At 38.6% G+C, this 25,807-nt stretch overlaps 1 protein-coding gene across 4 annotated transcripts in view; it reads left to right on the top strand.

Annotated features, from left to right (window-relative positions):
• Positions 1–25,807, top strand: part of LOC124777486 (transmembrane channel-like protein 5) — a 283,578-nt gene that overhangs the window by 241,694 nt on the left and 16,077 nt on the right. For all 4 annotated transcript variants that reach the window (XM_047252924.1, XM_047252923.1, XM_047252925.1 and 1 more), the window contains exons 15-16: positions 12,226–12,381; positions 15,851–15,984. In XM_047252924.1, the coding sequence (XP_047108880.1) occupies positions 12,226–12,381; positions 15,851–15,984 (290 nt within the window). The remainder of the gene's footprint in view (positions 1–12,225; positions 12,382–15,850; positions 15,985–25,807) is intronic.

The following is a 25,807-nucleotide window of genomic DNA, read 5'->3' as shown; positions in this document are numbered from 1 at the left end:
GTAGGTGAATAATTTTAATAGCAATAAAGAACAGAATCTTCAAAATGAAAATACAACAAAATTAATAATAGAAATAATTTCTGTACTAAGTACTGGTAGCCTGATAAATATAACAAAAGCTGGTGGCAATGCTATCAGAATGAAGGTTTCCATCATCAGGGAAGAAAAGAGGGTTAGGTGGAAAGAATTGAGATTGTTGGTAAAGAAAGGCTGGTTGGTACAAACCTTCAGGATGACTATTTCTTCTTCTTCTTCTTCTTCTTCTTCTTCTTCTTCTACCACCACCACCACCACCACCACCACCACCACCATTACCAGTAGAAACACGTTAAGTAACATTTTTGAACATATGCGTCATTCTCCATGGGGGAAAGAGGGATTGATTAGGAAAGGCCAAAAATAGGAGGTGGGAGGGAGATAGGGATCTTGCAGTTTGCTCAGATCCTATGGTAAGAGGGACTTCTCTTGTTTTCAGAACAAAGGGAAACCCAGATGAAGCAGTAACATTAGAGAGAGCAGGATGTCAACAATAGTAAACTGGTCAGTGTTCTGTCACCTGTAATTCAAAGATGATAGCAGGGAAATAATAAGTAGTACAGTTCGATTGAAGGACAAAGATAAAATAAAATGTAGAGAGATGAATGCAATCAATGTATTGAAGTAAAGAGGAGGAAATATGGAGTAGTGAGAAGAGGGATCGGGGTAAGGTGGTATTAGGAAGGAATAATAAAAAGTAAAATTAGTTGAATACAAAAATAAGCGAATAATTAAGTAAATAATTAAATTCTACTACATAGGAATTATACCGATTTTGCAGTCTCATACTCCGTAGCAATAGTCTTAATCATCTGTAGCACTAGTCTTAATCATCTAGAAGCTGAAAGTGTAAATGACTGTGGGATGGTGTTTGCTCAAAGATTTACACAACACTGTATTTTATAAGGGTTGCTCAGAAAGTAATGCTCTGCATTTATTTTCTTCAACAGTTTTTTATTGAACATAATGAGAATTACACACATGAAAGAATGGTGTTCTGTCTACACACTCTGTTTTTCCATGTCGTCTCCATCCCATTCTATGGCCTTCCTCCAGTGCGAAAACAGGGCATGTATGCCCCGTTGGTACCAATCCTTGTCCTGATGGCAAAGCCAGAACTTCACTGTGTGAATCACCTCTTCATTGTCCTCAATATGTGTTCCATGAATGGAATCCTGCAATGGCTCAAACAAGTGGAAGTCCAAGGGACCTAGGTCAGAGCTGCAGGGTAACACTATCCAACCCTGTTTTGCAATTTGTTCAGCAGTCCTCAGACTTGTGTGGGACTGAAGATTATCGGGTTGCAGCAAAACATGTTCTGGGTTGCTGTGGTGCCAAAGTTGTTGGAAGAATATCTTGAGTTTTGTTGATGTGTTGACATATGCTTTTGAGTTAATGGTACCGCCTCTTGGCATCACCCCTTCACAGTCCCAGAACATGGTGACCATGATCTTACTGGTGGAAGCAGTTGCTTTGAATTTTTTCTTCTGTGGAGAGTGGGAATGGCGCCATTCCAACTATCGTTTTGTTTTGGGCTCAAAATGGTGAACCAAGGTTTCATCACCTGTCACAATCTGGGACAAGAAGGTCTCCCCCTTAACTTCAAAATATTGCAACAAATCAAGACAAGTGTTTTTTCTGTGTGATTTGTGATGCACTGTTAGACACCCCAGAACCCATCTTGCACACTCTTTGGAATATCCTGGAGTGCAGATAATTACATCCCCACATCCTTTGCTGATTGGCAGAGTCGTAATGTGTCTGTCCTCGCAAATGACATCATCAGCTTGCTGCATGCAACATGTCATGTGACAGCCATGGATTGTCTCCCCGACTGCTGCAAATCATGGAGCTCGACCAAGCTGCCTTCTGATGACCTCACACTCTGTGTCCAGTGACTAACTGTACTTTTGTCAACAGCAGATGCTCCATAGACTTCGCACAAGCATTTGTGAACATTCCATACAATTTCTTTCTCTGCAGTGAGAAATTCAACGACGGTGCGTTGCTTGTAATGTACATCACCTACAGACGCCACTTTGAAACTGTCCTGCAGCTACGCTATCTGTCCTAAGGGACGGAAACTTTGTGCGCTCACTCAGGAGACATCAAATAATACATGCATAACATTTCACATTTGTAGCATTGTTTTCAGCTGCGAAAAAAATGCAGTGCATTTCTCTCTGGGCAACCCTCGTAGATGACATGAATACACATATTCCTTCCAAAGTTCAATCAGTAAGATGACCAGTTTATGTGCTATGAACAAATTTAGAAACAAGATTATTAGCTCAGATATCTAGATCAGATCCTGCAGTACCTAACAGTCACCATCCAGTAGCAGTTCAATTAAGTCAGTCCCTAATGAAATTCATCACATTCAACAATCGTTGATTTTGATTACAATAGCATTCCACAACATAATTCATTAATTTAGTTTACAGATTTCACTCAAAATTTATTGAACATTAGAGTTCTTATGTTTCATGGTGACCGGTGCACATACACTCTAAGACAAAAAAAGACACATCACAAAGGAGTGATGCAAAATTGTAGGGTGAATGTGTGATGCTGCAATGCAGTTTCACCATGCAGCTGACAAGGATAATGAACAGGGAAATATTGATACTGGGACATAAGGTCTTTGCAAATTTCATTCCGTGTATGTTGTCGGATAGTAACTATGCCTCACAAACAGGTATGTGAGCAATATTTTGGTTATCTGCACAGCCACTTGTGTGCTGCCTACTGCACCTCTTCATCATAAGGAAGTTTCTTTCCTTCAGTTGCCTCTTTGAGTGGTGCAAACATGTGGTTATCACTTGATGTGAGGTCTGGTTAGTAGGCAGATGTGGCAGAGTATCAAAATGCAGCTTGTCGGTGATTGCAAATGTTACATGAGCAGTATGAAGCCGAGCATTATCATGCTGCAAAATGACACCTTTAGTCAAAAGTCCACTGTACTTTGGTCTTATTGCAGGCCAAAGCTGATTTTTTTTTTTTTTTTTTTAACATTTTGGAATCTGACACACTGGTGGTGGTGTTTCCTCTAGTCATGTGGTGTTCCAAGACAATGGCTCGTTCATCCCAAAGTGTGTCAGAGAAACCTTCCCTGTAGATGGCTGCATCCAGAACTTCTGAGGTTTTGGTTATGAGGAATAGTGGCATTCCTTGCTTGCTCTCTTTGTTTCATTTTGGTGGTATTGTACTCAGGTGTCATCTACTGTAATGATTCTTGTGGAGGAGCCATCACCTTCTGCTTCAAAGAAATGCAATAGTTCTTTTCAGACAACAATGCATCACTCTTTCAGTTCTGGAGTCCGTTCAAGAGACAAATTAGATGCCATAGGAGGGGAAGTGTTCAATACTATTGACAAAAATATTCTCTCTATTGAGGTTGAATTTGAGTGCAACTATGAAGTTATCTGGCTGCGAATAACAGGTCAAGGGTGAAGTCAAGTTAATTGTTGGACTGTTTATTGGCCACTCGAATCCACTTTGACAGTTTTAGAGTCACTCAAAGAATGTGTATGGTCAAGGGGGAGAATTTCCCTGATCATGCAGTATTAGTCAGAGTTGAATTTAACCTACTGAATATGAACTGGGACATCTACAGATCATTGCACAGGATGCAGATAGACAATCTTGCAAAGTACTTTTGAACATGTTTCCCAAAAACTGTCTTGAGCAGCTAGTTAGACAAGCTCACATTCAGTGGAAATATTTTAGACCTTTCAACTACAAACAGGTCTGTCATTATAGAGACAGGGATTAGTGCTCATGATGTCATCATAGCGACTATGGTTACTAAAGTTAATGAATCAATCAAGAAGGCTAGGAGAGTATTTCTGCTACAGAGAGCAGGTAAGCATTTAGTAGCATTCCAGTTGGATAATGAATTGACATTATTTAGTTCCAGTATGATCACTGTAGAGGAATTATGGGTAAAGTTTAAACTGAGTGTAAATTGGGCTCTGGAGTCATTTGTGCCAAGTAAGTGGATTAAGGATGGAAGATATCTACCATGGATATTTTTGTAGCCCATATAGTGTAGCAGACACTCATCTCGGGTCGCACTGTAGAACAGAAGTGAGCAAACTGTGGCCTGTAGGCCATTCCCAGCTGAAAGGTGCCCATAGGTAAGCCCACAGGTATCTTTGGACCATCCCATTTGTAAAATGTGATATATATCTGTTGCTATAACTTTTTAATTTAAGCACCATTTAAGCACATTTGAAAGCCCTCAGAGTAGCCATCTACAGTATCATCAGGGTCTGTAATGTTCCTCCATAAGATTGTTTTTATTGCGTTCATTTCCCCCCCACCCCCCACCCCCACCCCCCACCCACCACCCACCCCCTCTGAACTTTGTGTTTACTCTGCAATTATGGCGGCATGGTATCAAGAGTACATCCAGCAGCATTTTAACACAAAACATTTTGGAGCCTGTAGTGAACTCTTAAACATGCAAGAATACAAAAGTAATGCTGAATAACAGTTCTGATGAAGAAGCAACAAAGCATTTTTACCAAACAGAGCAAAAATGATGAAACATCAGGAAAACCTTGTTTTTTGTAACATAGAATATTGCTAAAGACAACAGGATATTTGCAGACAGTGAGTTCAGTGAACACATGTTTTATGTGGGCAATTTTACCTGCCCAGATACCAAAAATGCTTTTCAAAATACTTCCACCTCTAATAGAATGTTGATATGTCAAATACATGATGTTGAATGCAGTTTGTATGAACATTTGATTGTAAGTGTGAATATTTTGACTGGAGACCCCTCATAGCAGAACTGCCAAGTTGATGACAGATACACAGGAAAAAATGGAAATGTGGTTGAGGCCAGGAGGATTACAGTAACAAAGGATATAGTACCAGAATAATGTCTACCTGCATAATTCAGAAAAGCACGTGCTGCGGAGAAGGATCCATATGACAATTCTGCAGCAGTTTTCTTCCAATGATAACAAAAAACCAATGCTGTCTGCAAATAATAGTTCGTAGGCACAAAATTCGAAATGCTTACGGGTTTGGAACAGATACCAATGTATGGAACTTGGGTTGCTGTTTGTTGACATTCATTGTCAGCCATTAAAGGAAGCAGATGGCACTGCAGATGTGGTCTCATGGGCCCTACATGAATGGCTAGTACCATCTATAGGGAAATTCTGGTTTCACACTTCTACACCTGGTATAATGTGTAATTATTGAAAAAATATTTCAAAGTGCCTAACAATATATTTTAGGTTCTTTCAGAGTTCACTCATGTTGAAAAATGCTTTACTTTATGAATTTTAACTTATTGTACAGGGTACATAAAAACATCCATCAGAAACTTTGGGGATTTATTCTTCATGTCAAAGCATTACAAAAAGTTCATTGGAACACAGTTCCAAAAAATCCTTTGTTAGGGAGGTATGACAGGATTTATTAGTGGACAAAAATGATACATGTACCAAACACATTTACATTTACAAAAATTACTTGAATTGACCACTTCCTACTACAATGCACCCCTTAGCCTGCATTCTATACTTCGCCGTACACTGTGGAAATATCCTGGTTTGTTCTTTATTTGGTCAAATCCATTTTGGGTACACACCTCAGAGCTTAATATTGGTACATTAATTGAATATACCAAGGATTTTAAATGTCCACAAAGGAAAAAATCTACTTATTGGATTCAAATCTGGTGATCGGGAAGACTGTGCAGTGGATTCCCCCTCAACTGGTCAATGTGTTTGGAAACTGGTTATCAATATACTGGTAAACCATTCATCTAAAGTGAAGTGGATCACCACCATCCATAAACCACATCAAGTAAATGAAGCAACTTGTATATGAAAAACTGTAGATACATTTTTCCAGTAAGACTTTGTAGAAAGGAGTGGAGGCCAGTGAGATGATTGTGAATGATTTTACTCCACATACTGAGGCTGAACCTCTGTTGATGCCTGTGTTGTCACATTATGTGAGAGTTTTCATAAGCCCAGATGTGAGACGGTGTGATTACTGCCTCTGCTTCTTACAATTCTCCATGTACTAGTTGATGGATTTTCACCCACAGTACAAAGAGTACAAAGAGTTCTTCAAGGTCACGTATTCATACATCTCATGGTCCCCCACCATCCACAGTTCTCTTCTCAAATGTGCCTGTCTCTTACAAGCATTGGTGGAATCTTAAAAACATTATTGTACAAGGCAACTGCCTATCAGAGTAATGTTCAGCATAAAGTTGACATGCTGTGTCCTCATTCCCATCTGCTCGGCCATGAATGTAGTATATATTTATCTCAGCAATGAATACATTGTTGCAATGTATTGTGATGGAAGTTACTCTAAAACAGAACAAATGACAATCATATGAATCAAAACACTGCTGGGACCACCTGTAAATAAGGAAGTGAGTAAAAATGTACATTTGAGGTAAACTGTACAACTAGAAGGCGTGATTTCCTTTCGTACCTACCTAATGAAGGATTCTTGAACCCATGTTCTTATGACCTTTGTGTAACGTTTTGATGTCAATAATAAATCTTTAAAGTTTCTGATACATGTTTTTTATGTGAACAGCATAGTGAAAACATGATTGTAGCCAAGATAAACACAAAACGGACTGCCACCACAGTAGTAGAAGTGTACATTCCAACTAGCTCCACAGATGATAAAGAAATTGAAAGAACATGTGATAAAGTATAAAATAAATTATTCAGCTAGTTACATAGAGTGGCTGACTGGAATTCAACAATAGGAAAGGGAAGAGAAGGAAAAATGCTATGAGAACATGAACTGGAGAAAAGAAATAAAAATCAAAGCTATCTGCTAGAATTTTGTGCAGAGCACATTTAGTCATTGCTAACACTTGGTTTAAGAATCATGAAATATGGTTGGGTATTTGGAGGAGATCTAGAGACACCGAAAGGTTTCAGACGGTTCCAGAGATCCTCCAAAATCTCAAACATCTATGTGAATGGGAATTTGGAATGAGAAGGGAGGCTTGCTAGGGTAGCCTGTGCAGTTGTAAGAAGCCATTGTGCCAGAGTGACACAGTGGTTAGCACACCTGCCTAGTAAGTGGAAGGCCCAGCTTTAAATCCCAGTCTTGGTACAAATTTTCATTCGTCTCTTCAATATGCATACATACAGAGATTGTAATGGTAAGACAGATGTTTAGGAATCAAATTTTCAACTGTTTACATGCAAACTGAAGTGATGAATGAAAATTTGTATCAAGGCCAGGAAAGGAATCGAACCTGGATTTCCAGCTCACTAGGCAGATGCACTAAAAATATATGCTACTCTGCGACAGAGGCTTTGCACAACTGCACAGACTACCTTAGCATGCCTCCCTTCTCAATCCAAATTGCTATTCACATCTACTGTTTGAGTTTAGGGGGAATCCCAAGTCAGCCGAGGTGTGAATGGGAATTTGCAATGAGGAGGGAGGCATGCTAGGGCAGCCCATGCAGTTGTAAGAAGCCACTGTGCCAGGGTGGCACAGTGGCACAGTGGTTACCACACTTGTCTAGTAAGTGGAAGGCTCAACTTTGGGTCCCAGTCTTGGTAAAAATTTTCATTTCTCTCTTCAGTCTGTATACATACAGAGATTATAATGGTAAGACAGAGGTTTAGGAATCAGATTTTCAGCTGCAAAACTTTTCCAAGAACAAATGTGGATTACAATCTTAATTTATTTGTTGTAAATTGCAAGTAGAAAATTAAGAAGATGCAATCTAGATAAATTGGAAAAAAGAGTGTTGGGTGTCTCAACCGGAGCATTAGGCAACAGTTGACTGCAATGGGGGAAACGAGTGCAATAGAAAATGAATGGGTAGATTTGAGCGAAGAAATAGTGAAGGCAGGAGAGGATCAAATAGGCAGAAAGACAAGACCCAGTAGACATCCTTGTATGACATATCAGATATTGACAGAAGAGGAAGATGTAAAATTGCAGCAAATGGAGCAGGCAAAAGAAATTGCAGACATCCAAAAAATAAGATTGACAGAAAGTGGAAAATGACAAAACAGTAATGGCTAGAGGAGGTTTGTAAGGCTTGCAGAAGATTGCAAAACCACGAAAAAGATATACCACATATAGGAAAGTTAAAGAAAACATTCAGAAAAAAGAAAAGTATATGCATGAGAATCAAGAGCTCAGATTGCAAGCCAGTACTAAGCAAAGAAGGGAAGGCCGAGCAGTTGAAGGAATATATAGAAGTGCTATACAAAGGAAATGAGCTTGAGGCAGATGTTATAGAAAGAGAAGAGAAAGCAGAAGATGATGAAATGGTAGGTGTGATACTGTGAGAATAATTTAACAAAGCACTGAAAAACCTAATTTGAAACAAGTCACCTGGCATAGACAACATTTTCAGAATTATTAAGCTCTTTGGAACAACATACCATGACAAATTTATTTCTCCTTGTTTGCAAGATGTATGAAATACCCTCAGGCTCTAAGAAGAATGTAATAATCCCAATTCTAAAAAAGGCAGACAGATGTGAATATTACTGAACTATCAGTATTATGAAAAGGAAGTTGCCACTCACCATATAGCAGAGATGCTGAGTCCCAAATAGGCACAGAATTTATTTTCTATTTGTTCTTTGAATTTTTTTTCTTTATTCTTTTCTAGAACTATAAGTTTTGGCCTTGTTGACTGAAAGCTTATGTGTGACAGTCCTTTTGTTGTATCTATCTACGACTAAACATCTCCAATATATGGTGAATGGCAGCTTTCCTTTTCATAATATTGTTACATTCCATTCTGGATTTTCCATTTGTTGATTTTTTACTGACATATCTGTTTGATAGTACAAAATACTGACACAAATTATATACAGAAGAATTGAAAAACTGGTAAACTCAACCCAGAGAAGATCAGTTTGGGTTCCATTAAAATGTAGGAACATGTGAAGCAATGCTTACTTTACAAATTATACAGGGTGATTCAAAAAGAATACCACAACTTTAGAAATTTAAAACTCTGCAACGACAAAAGGCAGAGCTAAGCACTATCTGTCGGCGAATTAAGGGAGCTATAAAGTTTCATTTGGTTGTACATTTGTTCGCCATTTCAGCCAGTAAAGTTTTTGGTTCCTTTTTCTTCGAAGGTGCTACTGTAACTGGACTACAGTATCTGGAGATGTTAGAGAATTGGCTGTTCCCTCAGCTCGAACAAGAAGCACAATAATTCATATTTCAGCAGGATGGAGCGCCACCACATTGGCACTTATCTGTCCGTAACTACCTGAACGTCAACTACCCGAGGCGATGGATCGGCCGCCAGGCAGCCCGTGACAGAGCACTTCATCACTGGCCTCCAAGAAGCCCTGATCTTACCCCCTGCGATTTTTTCTTGTGGGGGTATGTTAAGGATATGGTGTTTCGGCCACCTCTCCCAGCCACCATTGATGATTTGAAACGAGAAATAACAGCAGCTATCCAAACTGTTACGCCTGATATGCTACAGAGAGTGTGGAACGAGTTGGAGTATCGGGTTGATTTTGCTCGTGTGTCTGGAGGGGGCCATATTGAACATCTCTGAACTTGTTTTTGAGTGAAAAAAAACATTTTTAAATACTCTTTGTAATGATGTATAACAGAAGGTTATATTATGTTTCTTTCAGTAAATACACATTTTTAAAGTTGTGGTATTCTTTTTGAATCACCCTGTATATTGAAGATGGGTTAAAGGAAGGCAAACACACGTTTATAGAATTTGTAGATTGAGAGAAAGCTTTTGACTACATTGACTTGACTACTCTCTTAGAAATTATTAAGGTAGAAGGGATAAAATACAGGGATGGAAGGTTATTCTCAACTTGTACAGAACCCAGACTGCAGTTACAAGAGTTGTAGGACATGAAGGGAAACATTAGTTGTGAAGGGAGTGAGGCAAGGTTGCAACTTATCCCCAGTGATAATAAATCTACACAGTAAGCAAGCAGGAAAAGAAACCAAGGAACAATTTGGAAAGGCAATTAAAGTTCAGGAGGAAGAAACAAAGACTTTTAGGTTAGTCGGTGACGTTATAATTCTATCAGAAATGACAGAGGATTGAGAAGAACATTTTAGATGAATGAATAGAGTTTTGAAAAAAATTTATAAGATGTACATCAATATAAGGAAACAAGGATAAGGGACTGTAGTCAATTTAAATCAGACAGTACTGAGATAATTAGATTAGCAAGTGAGATGTTGAAAGCAGTAGCTGAATTTTACTATTTATGCAGCAAATTAAATGAAGGTGGTAAATGTAAAGAGGATATGAAATACAGGCTGGCAGCAGCAAGGACAGTAATTCTGAAGAAAAGAAAATTGTTAACATTAAATATAATGTAGCAGCCTGGTGTGCTGTGACCATTATTGAGGTGTTTGGGGAGTCACTCTCCCCATTATGAAGATGATTTTCTCCTTTCCCACTTGCGCACTGTGGATCTGATGGGCTGGTAATGACTCCGGGAATCTGCTGGAGGTGAAGGTGGTTACAGCAAGATAGATAAGAGTTAGGAAAAATTTATTATTCATTAAGTTAGATGAGATACAGGTGTGCATCTTCAGTGGTTTCATTGAAGCACTATCTTTTACCACCACACATCATTTAAACCACTTCATTCATCTCATTGGGCATTACTTTTGCAATGCCATTATCATCATTATTATTTTATTTGTTTTTCCTGAAATGTATAAAATTCAAAGAAACCTTGAAATGCTCATTCATTTCTATCTTTGTTGTTAGTTACTGTGGTAATTATAAGTGGTAAAATGTGACTTCTACCCAACATAAATTTCTATTTACTTGTCTTCATTCTCACTTTATTTTCAGTTTTATATCTTATCAAATTACCATTATACATTTTGACATCCTCTGAAAGACATTTTCATATAGTTTCATTTGATTCAGCATTTTTTGTCATCTTGCTATTACTTTTTGTTCGAAATTCTTGCCGTCTCATTAATAGCATTCATTTGATTTTTCTTCTTTTCTTTCTGTTTTGTAGTTGCAACATTAGCGACTATTGTTAAATAATTGCATCTTTTATCAATATCTGTGTAATTTTTCATACTGCAAGACTCTGAATTCATTGCTTTATTTAACGTGTTATACCTCACCCTCTTAAATAAATTGTTGTTATCAACATTTCTGACTTCCTGCCGTATGAGTCTGTTTGGTTTTTGTGTTGAATCTATTTTTACTCTGCATCTTATTAGTCAATGATAACTTTAAATTCTGAATGATTTATGACCAATGCATCATTTAAAATTTCCATACTGCTTGATAAAATGTAATCAGCTCCATTTTTTCCTTGCTAGTCCATTTTTTAGTTGGTTCCTTCCAACAAGTGTGTTAAGGGAGCATAAGTTGTTCTCAGCAAATTCCACTACTGTTCTGGTATCATAACCAGAACTTCCCCTCATCACAATTTTGTCATTGTCCGCCCCCGGTAGCTGAGTGGTCAGCGTGACAGACTGTCAATCCTAAGGGCCCGGGTTCGATTCCCGGCTGGGTCGGAGATTTTCTCCGCTCAGGGACTGGGTGTTGTGTTGTCCTACTCATCATCATTTCATCCCCATCGATGCGCAGGTCGCCGAAGTGGCGTCAAATCGAAAGACCTGCACCAGGCGAACGGTCTACCCGACGGGAGGCCCTAGCTACATGACATTTCATTTCATTTTTTTTTGTCATTGAATTTGCTGTCCTTTATCATTTTCAGTAACTTTTTGTAGAGAGCTCATTCAGGAGGTTGGAGCTTCTAATCACCACCTGGTGATCCTGGTTTATATTTTCTAAGGTTTCCCTAAATTACTTCAGACAAATAACCTTGACGATTCTGTCACTGTCAGTATTGTCCTGTTAGAGTGTAAATGTTTGTATATCTTAATGAATGTTTTTGTTCTTACACTGTAGTACTATGGCATGTCCGTTATCCCCATAGAAGTGATTTACAGATGAATTCTCCTATTACTACTACTACTACTACTACTACTACTACTACTGCTTCATCTTCTGTTTTATCAACAGAATGTGGGAGCCAGCAATGCACAAATCTAAATAACTTCCACAGCTGATTACTGTAGCTGGTATATGTCAACTTAGCTGGTTGTGAATGTGGGAATTTTATTAGAACAATTGGCTACATTGAATATACATCTAAAGAGAAATTGTTTACTTTTCAGTGTAAATCTTTCAGAAGGATGTGGTCCTTTCCAAAAAAAGATGTCGGATTTAATAATGGATGAAATGTTGACCCTGGAGGAAGGCCATGTAATATGGAAAATTTTATTTTTTGTGACAAAGCCTGGTGTAGTTGGTATTATCCTAACAGGCATGATGTATGTATCCAATAGAATTTCTCAAAATTTATTATATTTAACATATTTTGTTTTAATTTTTGAGTTGTTGTGCTTCACAGATTTATATGTAGGCCATTATGCATAAGACATGGGTGAAAATGTACTATTTCTTTGGGTATGAGTATCATGAGTGAACTTGCAAACTGGTGATGACAACCTTAATAGTCCACAACAAATGTTATTAGTTGGGTGTTTCAGTGAAATTAACGTATCTGAGATTTTTTCTGTTTTGCAGTAAAGATTTCTGTTTGGTGATATTTATACAGTGATTAATTTCCACATTTCTAATCACATTTTATGAGTAAATAAATACCAATTTAATATAATAGAGGGAAACATTCCACGTGGGAAAAATATATCTAAAAACAAAGATGATGTGACTTACCGAACGAAAGCGCTGGCAGGTCGATAGACACACAAACATACACACAAAATTCTAGCTTTCGCAACAAACGGTTGCTTCGTCAGGAAAGAGGGAAGGAGAGGGAAAAACGAAAGGAAGTGGGTTTTAAGGGAGAGGGTAAGGAGTCATTCCAATCCCGGGAGCGGAAAGACTTACCTTAGGGGGGAAAAAGGACGGGTATACACTCTCTCTCTCTCGCGCGCGCGCCCACACACACACACACACACACACACACACACACACACACACATATACAGACACAAGCAGACATATTTAAAGACAGTGTTTCTTTGTCTTTAAATATGTCTGCTTGTGTGTGTGTGTGTGTGTGTGTGTGTGTGTGTGTGTGTGTGTGTGTGTGTGTGTGTCGTTTTTCCCTCTCCTTCCCTCTTTCCTGACGAAGCAACCGTTTGTTGCGAAAGCTAGAATTTTGTGTGTATGTTTGTGTTTGTTTGTGTGTCTATCGACCTGCCAGCACTTCCGTTCGGTAAGTCACATCATCTTTGTTTTTAGATATAAATACCAATTTAGTTACATAGTCTGCTAAAAAGGATACAGATGTTACCCAACACATGAAGAGAAATATGACAAAGCATTATTTTTTAGTGTACTGACATTCTGGTGTGTCATAAAAACACAACTACTGAATCTAAACATTGGCATGACTCAGTGAGCTTAAAAGAACTGCCCAAGTTCAGATTTGTACACCTCCTGTGTCAGGCAGGATATAGGTATGTGATAAGAAAGAAGTAAAAGAAGCTGTGTTGGTTAAATAACATCCTTTGCAACTGCAATGAAAGATTTAAGGACAAACTCATTTGGTTTTATTCTAAATTCTAAAGAATCTTCAATAGTCACTGTAATAACTCTTTTTTTTTTCAGTTTTGTTTGCTAGAATGATGAACAGTTCACTTGCTTGAACTGACTACTGTAAATAGTATTAATTATTATCATTACTCGCAGTTTTTTGTTCCTTACATTATTCTTCCTGTTCTTCCACATACATGTGCTAGATTTTAGGAGTCAGCAAACAGTCTTGCAGCCTCGATAGACACAAATGAAATCACGTTTGCATCTGAGATCTTGCAATTCAGTGACTCAGGAGTGATATGATTTTATATGATTTCTTTATGGTATTTGTGAATCTCAGGCCTGGGAGCAATCACATGATATCTATGGTAATAATCATTAGTAAGCAGAGCTGCATATCTACTGAAAGGAGAGTGTGATGGGGTCAGATAGGCACCAATTTCAGGTCAGAAAAAACATGTCTGGCATTGCCTGTGACAGAAATAACAATCACTGCAATGAATCATCTGTGACTTGAAACAATGTGAAATGCTGCTTCAGTCAATAGAAACATATTTCCCAATCCTCCATTGGGTCATTGAAAGGCACAATGATGGAGAACAAATGGGAGCTTCCACTGCAGGGGGCACTGAGGCCTGGAGCCAAGTGGGCTCATGTGCTTGAAGGTTGTCTGCCTGAAGATGAAGTAATTTTGGAACAAGTCTACCTAAAACTATTGCTGTTGCATGAGCTGCTATTGCTCCAGTAGGCAAACCAATTTAGCATCCATCTTACTAAACAACTTCCTTTTCCCTCATCGCCAAAACTGTATCCTCAAGTAGCCAGATATCAGCGCACGCATCAGAACCCAGGACAGAAATGGGTGAAGCCTCAGGGTGGAAGGGCCACCTGTAGAAGAGAGCATGACACAAAGCATAAGTTGAGCAAAACATAACCGACTGACAGCAGACAAGACACAGGCTAGGACAAGACCAAAGAAACCTATGCAACAAAGGGGTGCAAAGTGGAAACATTCACCACAACGCTGTCTACAGCAGAGAGACACACAATCTGAATTGCAACCAGAGACAAAGACCAAGTGCCAGTTGAGGTTGTTATCGAATAGTCCACAGTACAATGATGATAGTAACCAACAGTGTCAGATGCAAGTGCAGAACAAGTTGACCGTGTGCTGTGCAGCCATATGTTCTGGCCAGGAGGAACACTAGTGACCAACATTTTCACTTGGAGAGATGGGTGGTGCATTCCCATTGTGAGTGCAATGCTGTGGTGATACTATAGCCCCTAACGGCTATCTAAGCCAATTTTCTCTAAGAGCATTCAACTTCCATGGAGCCAAGTACCAGAATCTTCAAGAGATAGTGGCACACTACAGTAAGATTTTCTCACTTAAAAAGAGTTTGAATTAATGGATAGAGTCCTTAAATCTGTGGAGAGATTAAATTTATTCATGCAGCTTCTGGACTGTAATAGATTGACTGCTGATGGTGCGATGCATTCTTGTAGTCTGCACTGGATGACATACGTAAGGACAATATTGTGAACATTGAAGAATGATTGTGTGGATTCAGTTTGTGGAATTCAGGTTGATCTCTCACTGTGCAGCTAATAGGAAGATATTTTTATTGTACTCTCTGCCACTGCTTGAATCCGTCACTGACTGCATGTCAGGTGATCTGTGATTATTTCTGCAAAAATGTGATGTTTAAATATTTTATTATAGATTTTTAGTTAATTTTTTCTTCAACAGTCTGCTGTATATTATTATGATATTATCCTCATTTTATGCTCTGACTGCCTGGTCAATATCTGTGCTTTTTCCAATCACTGTCTTCTTATCATATTTATTGTCAGTGTTTAATTCCAGATGTTGGATTCATTATTGCTTTGCTTCCACTTACACATTATCCTGTGTTTCTGGCACTGTCGTGAACTAACTGATGGATAAGTACAGTCTCTCTCTCTCTCTCTCTCTCTCTCTCTCTCTCTCTCTCTCTCTCTCTCTTCATTTTAGTTTTCTGTTGTTCTAAATGGAATAGTGTATCAAAATGCTTCATATATATAGTGTAAACTTTTGGTCATTTCTAGTAATGTATCACTATTTCTGCACTCTTTCTAGAGGGATTACTTTTGTACTGCTTTTCATGCAACAGACTTTTGCATGCTATTTGTTTACTTAAATTACTTTGCATTCATTTCTGTCCATACAACTGAAAAAGTGATTTATTGTTACAGTTTCTTGGCATTCTATATGCGTTCAAAAGCTGCTGCACATGCTGAAATGATTGAGCTTCTAAAAGATATGTTGATTATAGAAGCAGAAGACAAAGAATTTTTGCTTACAAATATTGCTAAAGTTACAGAGACACGTAAGTATAAGTTTTTAAATAAATCTGGGCCCTTTCATTTGTTACTTAGTTTTTCTATTTAAACTGTGCTATTTTCTCTATTTTATCCTCACTTCAGACAGTTATTTCAGTTTCCCCAGTGTGTGTGTGTGTGTGTGTGTGTGTGTGTGTGTGTGTGTGTTTTGAGAGGTAAAGTTTATGAGAGCTTTCTGGTGCATGAAATTTACTTGGTCTTATTTGATGCAAGACTACTGGGCTAGTTTTTGATTTAAGTGATGAAGCCATATAATTGATTTATTTATTTACGTAATAATCCGTGAAACAATTTACAATGTTTGAATTTCATTATTCAAAACATTGAAAAATTAATGGCTTGTAATTAATTTCTTACATAGTAATTACAGTGAAGTTTCTTTTAATCTAATTACATTTGGTTTTTAGTCTTACTAAATATTATTTCTGTCTATATTTCAATACAGAACTTCTTAAATTAGGTAATCTACTTTACAAGGGGCTTTCAATAAGTAGTGCAACACATTTTTTCTCGGCCAATTTCAGTAGAAATAATGCAGAATTTGTTCTGGGACATCGTGGCATATTCCCGCTTCAGCCCCTACAGTTTCACGAAGTCCTGATAGGTAGTGGTGCTATACGTAGGCTTTAAAATGGCATCTGTAACAGAGGTGCGTTCCAAGCTGTGATTGAGTTATTTTGGCAGAAAACCAGAGCACTGCAGATATTAGTAGGTGTTTGCAGAATGTCTATGGAGACCTGGGAGTAAACAAAAGCATAGTGTGTCTTTGAGTGAGGCATCTGTCATCATTGCAACAAGGTCACACAAACCTGTCCAATCGCTCACATGCCAACTGGCTACACACAGCTGTGATCCTGCAATGTTGGCACCTGCAGACACACTCATTTGAGGTGATATAAATGAACTTTTCGTTCTCCATGACAATGGTAGATCTATCACAAATCTGCGGAGCTGAGAGCAGCTCACAAAGCATCATTGGTCTATTCCTCCTCGTTCACCACACAGCCCAGATCTCAGACCTTCTGACTTCCATCTGTTTGGCCCAGTAAGCATTCTTGTGGTAAGCAGTATGTGGATGATGGGGAGGTTATTCATGCAGCAAGATGCTGGCTCCGACATCGAGCAGTATAGTCGTACCATTTGGGCATACAGGCCTCCCAGTAAGGTTGCGTAAGGCCATTGCATTGAACAGAGATTATGTTGAATTAGGGTTTTGTGGCTAAAAGAGCCAGGAATAATATGGTGTATTGGAATCCTGAATAATACCAATCTGCCCCTTGTAATTGAAGTGCTCCATTACAGTATAAAAACTTTTATTTTGTAAATTTTCTTTTAGTTTTGTTTTGAAAGAGCAGATAGTATCCGTCTCTTTTGTGTACCATGGTAATTTATTATATAATTGGATGGTATAGTACAATAAACTCTGCTGATTTTTAGCTTTATTTTTTCTGTTCAGGTCAAAATTACAGCTATTTCTAATTTTATAATCACGTAATAAACATTGTTTAACGTAGCAATCAATACTTTATGTACATGACTCTCTGAAAAATATACTCACAAGGAACAGTTAAGATTTCTGGTGTTTTTAAAAGTCAAGGCAATGAGCCATGTTGCCACTCATGGTCTCATATGTATTGCTCTTTTCTGCAGTGTGAATATAGTTTGACTATTTTTCCTGTTGACTCCCCAAAAATTTATGTCGTAACTAATAATAGAATGAATATAAGCAAAATATACAGATGACATAAAAAATTACATATTCATTTAAGAATTCAGCGGGCTTATGTTGTAGAGATACTGTTACTCCTCCCACGTTGACAGTCAGCATGCATTCCAAGAAATTTTGTTCCTTCCACACATTGTATGAATTCATTATTTAATTTCAGGTTATTGTAATCTGGCATTTTGTTTGTGTAGAAGTTCATACTAAGTGTGACTTTATTGTTCATTGTCCACTTATATACACAGCTAAGTGTTTCTTGAGCTTTATATCTACATTAATGTATATGTGCAGAAATTTAGTTAAAATTGTTTAAATTGGTCCAAACATTACTGAGAAATGCATTTTCACACTTTCAGTTTATTAACATTCAACAAATATGGCCTCAGTCTTGAACAAAGGTTTCTCGTTAGTTATTCATGTTAGCTATTCAAACGTTACTGTCAGTTCATGAGTAAGATGAATAATGGTTAAATCTACAGTTAAATGTAAGAGTGTTGAAATCGATCTGTGCATGGGAGTTCCAGTGTGGACATGATCGATTTGGAATCACATGGATCTACATAACTGAAACAGCATTCACCTCCACGACCTGACAATCTTGAATTAAGACTCTAGACATGTTACTACAGAGTCGCTTCAGCAGGTTAACAACTTTATTATTGTGAAGGGACAATACAAGAGATGACATTTATTTAAATGCCTGAGGAGTGGTTTTTCCTAGCTATTTAAATGGAAAAAAAGAATCCACTTTGATGGATGATTTTAATGTCTTGACTAGGATTTATTTTTTTGATTAGATTAATGTCCAAAAATGAAAGTGCGTAACATCTATTAGTGCCTAAATTAATGAAATAAATATTATTAGGTATCACTTTCAAATATTATAAGGAAATAAAACAATATATATTTAAAAAATATGATTATGTTGTTAAATAGGGGCTCTGCACGTTATCAGTACTATGGGGCCCCACACACCCTTTAACCAACTCTGATCCTCACTAATACTGGAAGCAAATTGTAAATTTTTGTTGTTCTACTAATCTCTAGCAAATGTTGTTTCATCTAAAGTAATAAATCAGCCAGTCATAAGATACTGTGGAGGTGGATGTGTAAGCCTTTGCGTTGTCAGTGAGATGTGTTTGCAAAGCAACTTGTATAAAGAAGTGAGATCTAAATTGAAAGATATAAGATGATTTCTTTTTTTTCTTTCTTATCTTAAAGGAAATGTGTAGCTATCCTCACCATATGATGAATAGGAATAATGAAAGTTGGTACTGATCAGAGATGATTGTATTTAGCTCTTGCTGTTTCTTGTCTCAGATGACTTAGGTGGTCTCCATTGAACTATCGATACACCATTTTAGTTTACCTCTGTTTTTGTCGCTATGTTCTGTTTGTGATATTTTCACTACTTGTCCAGTACATGGACAACAACTAGCTAGTCATCCTAAGGTATAACCTCTGGCAAACTATGAGCAACTTGTATATGCTGTGCCTAATTAACATATAGCATGAACAAAGGGAACACGTTTTTATGACTTAAGCATTGATAGTGCAGAATGCATTTATTCCCAGAAATATCTAAATAATGATATATTTGATAACAGCTGATGTTATTATTCTTGACAATGGTGATTTTGTTCCTCTTGAGGAAAATGGAAAAACATTTATCTTGTAGTGACTTACATAGTGTATTTCCTGTAGAGATATTTATGAAATAATGCTCTAAAGACAATATATTAAAGATGTCAGAAGGAAGGAAAAAGCATTTAAAAGGCAGAGATCAAGTGCAAGATAAAATGCATGCAACAGTTGCTTTGTGAAACTGTCTTTAAATGTCTTATTTGTACCTGAAGTTGCCTTACAAAGAAACGACTGCAAAATTGATGTTATTTTAATATTAGATGTTCCTGTTTATCTGTAATCAGTTTTAGTGATTAGTGAAAATATATTAGTCTCTGCATCAATATAATTTATAATTATAATAAATATTTCTTCCAGTATGAGTGAGCAAAACTCCCAGTTTGCAGACCCATAGTCTGAATGTGTTTGCACTGTATTGGTAGTGGTGATGACAATTATTGCACCTTCCAGAACTGATCAGCATTATTGCTGGTGTAGGTTGTGTTACAACATTCCACATGAAAATATTTGTTTGTATATTTCTGAGTTCCATGGATCCATGACATGAGTGTATCACTAGGTTGTAGAATGTGTTAGATTATTACAATAATAATCATGTGTAAAAAAAAATTAAAAAAAATGATAAGGTTACAATCTAACTCATATGAAACAGAAACATAAAAAGTGAAGGCCAAGAGTTCAGATAATAGCTGCCATAATAACAGCAATAATAATCACACAAACAAATAATTATAAGAAAAATTCTAATTCATACACTGATCAGACAGACATTATAACCTCCTACCTAATAACTGGTAGGTCCACTTTTGGCATGGATAACAGCAGTGACGCATCATGGTATGGAAGCAGTGAGGCCTTGGTAGGTCACTGGAGGGAGATGGCACCACATTTACACACCAAAGTCACCTTATTCCCATAAATTCTGGGGAGGGGTTTGTAGGCTCTGATGCCACGTTCAGTCACATCCCAGATGTGTTTGATTGGGTTCAGATCTGGCATGTTGGGGGACCAGCACATAAATTGAAACTCGCCACTATGTTCCTCAAACCACTCCATCACGTTCTGGCCTTGTGACACGGTGCATTATCTTGTTGAAAAATGCCACTGCCATTGGGAAACATGATCGTTATGAAGGGGTGAACTTGGTCTGCAACCAATGTACGATACATCTTGGTCTTCATGATGCCTGGCATAAGCTCCGCTGTACTCATGAATGCTGACATGAATTTTTCCCAGAACATTTTTCCATATCACACTGTCTTTACAATTTCCACTTCTATCACACCACAAATTACACTGTTAGTATCAATCATAAAACATGCCTGTTCCCATCAGAAGCATTCCCACTACTACTAACATTCTGCAGTACTAACAATGTTCCAAAGAGTTTACAAAGCAAAAGGGTTTACTAACTTTCTTGACAAAAGAAGAATCTTTTCTAAAATATATTATTACTTTGTAAATGAATCCAGAAACAAATTTAATAATAAGTATTAGATTGTACAATTAATAATATGAATTTTAAATATGCCAGATATTTTGTAATTTCAAATATTTCTAAAAGAAGAGTAATTTTAACTGTACATACAGTGTACTAACAAATTGATTTCTTTTTACGTAGTTTAGCCCAAAACATAACACATTGTATACAAAATCATATGAAGTTCATTCAGTTAAACAGCTGATATAAAGTTCACCTATACAAGAATTGATAGTATAAATGGTATTGGTTATTTCTGTAGAAAAAAGTTGTCTTAGAGGAGGGTGTCCCATTACAATCTCCAGTTGTTTGAATAAATTATAATACTTATAATTCTGATGACCCTCTGCTGCACAGTAAAGACTTTTATTTCCTTGTTACTGGTTTCGCCATAATATGAAGCCATAAGACACAGGAAGTGCAAAATGGCTAAGCAGGGATGGCTAGAGGACAAATGTAAGGATGTAGAGGCTTATCTCACTAGGGGCAAGATAGATACTGCCTACACGAAAATTAAAGAGACCTATGGAGAAAAGAGAGCCACTTGTATGAATATCAAGCAAAGAAGGGAAAGAAGAAAGGTGGAAGGAGTATATAGAGGGTCTATATAAGGGCGATGTACTTGAGAGGACAATATTATGGAAATGGAAGAGGATGTAGATGAAGATGAAATGGGAGATACGATACTGCGTGAAGAGTTTCACAGAGCACTGAAAGACCTAAGTCGAAACAAGGCCCCGGAAGTAGACAACATTCCATTATAACTACTGATGGCCTTGGGAGAGCCAGTCTGACAAAACTCAACCATCTGGTGAGCAAAATGTATGAGACAGGCAAAATACCCTCAGACTTCAAGAAGACTATAATAATTCCAATCCCAAAGAAAGCAGGTGCTGACAGATGTGAAAATTACCAAACTATCAGTTTAATAAGTCACAGCTGCAAAACACTAACGCGAATTCTTTACAGACGAATGAAAAAACCGGTAGAAGCCGACCTCGGGGAAGATCAGTTTGGATTCCGTAGAAATATGGGAACACGTGAGGCAATACTGACCCTACGACTTATTTTAGAAGCAATATTAAGAAAAGGCAAACATACGTTTCTAGCATTTGCCGCTTTAGAGAAAGCTTTTGACAATGTTGACTGGAATACTCTCTTTCAAATTCTGAAGGTGGCAGGGGTAAAATACAGGGAGCGGAAGCCTATTTACAATTTGTACAGAAACCAGATGGCAGTTATAAGAGTCGAGGGGCACGAAAGGGAAGCAGTGGTTGGGAAGGGAGTGAGACAGGGTTATAGCCTCTCCCCGATGTTATTCAACTGTATATTGAGCAAGCAGCAAAGAAAACAAAAGAAAAATTCGGAGTAGGTATTAAAATCCATGGAGAAGAAATAAACACATTGAGGTTCGCCGATGACATTGTAATTCTGTCAGAGACAGCGCAGGACTTGGAAGAGCAGTTGAACGGAATGGACAGTGTCTTGAAAGGAGGATATAAGATGAACATCAACAAAAGCAAAACGAGGATAATGGAGTGTAGTCGAATTGAGTTAGGTGATGCTGAGGGAATTAGATTAGGAAACGAGACACTTAAAGTAGTAAAGGAGTTATGCTATTTGGGAAGCAAAATAACTGATGATGGTCGAAGTAGAGAGGATATAAAATGTAGACAGGCAATGGCAAGGAAAGCGTTTCTGAAGAAGAGAAATTTGTTAACATCGGGTATAGATTTAAGTGTCAGGAAGTCGTTTCTGAAAGTATTTGTATGGAGTGTAGCCATGTATGGAAGTGAAACACGGACAGTAAATAGTTTGGACAAGAAAAGAATAGAAGCATTCGAAATGTGGTGCTACAGAAGAATGCTGAAGATTAGATGGGTAGATCGCATAACTAAAGAGGAGGTATTCAACAGAATTGGGGAGAAGAGGAGTTTATGGCAGAACTTGACAAGAAGAAGGGAGCGGTTGGTAGGACATGTTCTGAGGCATCAGGGTATCACAAATTTAGCATTAGAGGGCAGCGTGGTGGGTAAAAATCGTAGAGGGAGACCAAGAGATGAATACACTAAGCAGATTCAGAAGGATGTAGGTTGTAGTGAGTACTGGGAGATGAAAAAGCTTGCACAGGATAGAGTAGCATGGAGAGCTGCATCAAACCAGTCTCATGACTGAAGACCACAACAACAACAACAACAACAACAACAACACCCAGGTGATAGGAAATATCCAAGATATGCTGTTTTGATTGTTTTGAAGTGACAAACAAATGCAGTCAAGTGATGAAAAATGCTGTCGAACTCTGTCTTTTACACAAGCCGAGGATATGAAGTGGCCAGTTTAGGTTATTATTAATATATAATACCAGAAATCTGGAAGTGTCATCTCTCAATATTTATTTGTCACCATATTTTATTTCATCATCTTCCTGTGTTTTGTGTGCTGTGGGAAACTGAATATACTGAGTCATGTTAACATTGAGAGGCAGGCCATTTAAAGTGAACCCTTCTAGAACTTCTTTGTATATAATGATCACAGTATTCTGTAGACTGTAGTTGGGTAATTTATCACTTATAATGATGGTGGTGTCTGCAAATAGGGCAAAATGTGCTTTTTGGCTCAAACTCCATGGCAGTTGATAAAGATGTATTCACAATGTGACTACGTGAGCAAGAGCACTCATGCTCACTTGCTGCCTGAGGAATGAGTAGAGTACTTGTGGTAAAATGGGGCCGTCAAACGTAGTTATGAGGCACAGAGGAACTGCAGCCAATGTGCTGTCTTCAGAGGAATGACTGTAGTTATGTTTGACATTGCCTTAAATGCGGGCATATTTAAATACATTGCTGTGTTTAAAGTAGAGAGTAGCTCTTTTTAAATCAATGAAAAATCACATTTTGGCTGGGTTAGGAACTACAAGCAAAGGTCTGACACACTAACATCACTTTAAAATGTGCCTCTATGTTTATACACTCCTGGAAATTGAAATAAGAACACTGTGAATTCATTGTCCCAGGAAGGGGAAACTTTATTGACACATTCCTGGGGTCAGATACATCACATGATCACACTGACAGAACCACAGGCACATAGACACAGGCAACAGAGCATGCACAATGTCGGCACTAGTACAGTGTATATCCACCTTTCGCAGCAATGCAGGCTGCTATTCTCCCATGGAGATGATCGTAGAGATGCTGGATGTAGTCCTGTGGAACGGCTTGCCATGCCATTTCCACCTGGCGCCTCAGTTGGACCAGCGTTTGTGCTGGACGTGCAGACCGCGTGAGACGACGCTTCATCCAGTCCCAAACATGCTCAATGGGGGACAGATCCGGAGATCTTGCTGGCCAGGGTAGTTGACTTACACCTTCTAGAGCACGTTGGGTGGCACGGGATACATGCGGACGTGCATTGTCCTGTTGGAACAGCAAGTTCCCTTGCCAGTCTAGGAATGGTAGAACGATGGGTTCGATGACGGTTTGGATGTACCGTGCACTATTCAGTGTCCCCTCGACGATCACCAGTGGTGTACGGCCAGTGTAGGAGATCGCTCCCCACACCATGATGGTGGGTGTTGGCCCTGTGTGCCTCGGTCGTATGCAGTCCTGATTGTGGCACTCACCTGCACGGTGCCAAACACGCATACGACCATGATTGGCACCAAGGCAGAAGCGACTCTCATCACTGAAGACGAAACGTCTCCATTTGTCCCTCCATTCACGCCTGTCGCGACACCACTGGAGGCGGGCTGCACGATGTTGGGGCGTGAGCGGAAGACGGCCTAACGGTGTGCGGGACCGTAGCCCAGCTTCATGGAGACGGTTGCGAATGGTCCTTGCCGATACCCCAGGAGCAACAGTGTCCCTAATTTGCTGGGAAGTGGCGGTGCGGTCCCCTACGGCACTGCATAGGATCCTACGGTCTTGGCGTGCATCCGTGCGTCGCTGCGGTCCGGTCCCAGGTCGACGGGCACGTGCACCTTCCGCCGACCACTGGCGACAACATTGATGTACTGTGGAGACCTCACGCCCCACGTGTTGAGCAATTCGGCGGTACGTCCACCCGGCCTCCCATATGCCCACTATACGCCCTCGCTCAAAGTCCGTCAACTGCACATACGGTTCATGTCCACGCTGTCGCGGCATGCTACCAGTGTTAAAGACTGCGATGGAGCTCCGTATGCCACGGTAAACTGGCTGACACTGACGGCGGCGGTGCACAAATGCTGCGCAGCTAGCGCCATTAGACGGCCAACACCGCGGTTCCTGGTGTGTCCGCTGTGCCGTGTGTGTGATCAATGCTTGTACAGCCCTCTCGCAGTGTCCGGAGCAAGTATGGTGGGTCTGACACACTGGTGTCAATGTGTTCTTTTTTCCATTTCCAGGAGTGTAGTATACGAAGGTAACTTGAGATGGATACTGTGCTTCAAAGCTCTGAACACAACAAAAAAAATTCACTTTTCAGTGACAGTACAGTACTTTTCGTCAAAGAATTATGGATTCACGGAACGGAAACAACAAGAAGTGGATGTGCAAAAATTAAAGGAAACACTATTAAATGATTCGACTGAAATAAGTATTCATCATATACGAGCAGATAAATAAAGATTTGAATAATTTTCCCCAACATTTTCACCATGAAAATATATTTTTTGTTTTTGCTGGAGAAAAACTCAACAAATGTATCTGCACTTTGTGAGACTTACCATTTTATATTTCAGATTGCCAAATTATTGCACAGTTTTATTGACCTTCACTTGTTGTTGACAATTTGGAAACTGAGCTACAATTAAAGCTTACAGGCTTACAGCGTGACTGGCAGTTGCATGATAAGTTGCATAACAAATTTAGTCTCACAGATTTTTTATTAGAATTTTTCTCAACATAAATTTCCATGACTTTACAACTCTGCAGCTACAGTTAAATTAATGTTTGCATCTACATTCTCATGGAAGCAACTA

This window comes from Schistocerca piceifrons, chromosome 2 (assembly GCF_021461385.2).
Source record: "Schistocerca piceifrons isolate TAMUIC-IGC-003096 chromosome 2, iqSchPice1.1, whole genome shotgun sequence".
NCBI classification, from domain to species: Eukaryota; Metazoa; Arthropoda; class Insecta; order Orthoptera; family Acrididae; genus Schistocerca; species Schistocerca piceifrons.
Note: the sequence above shows the minus strand (reverse complement) of the source record. Positions and strands in the feature narration are given on the sequence as shown.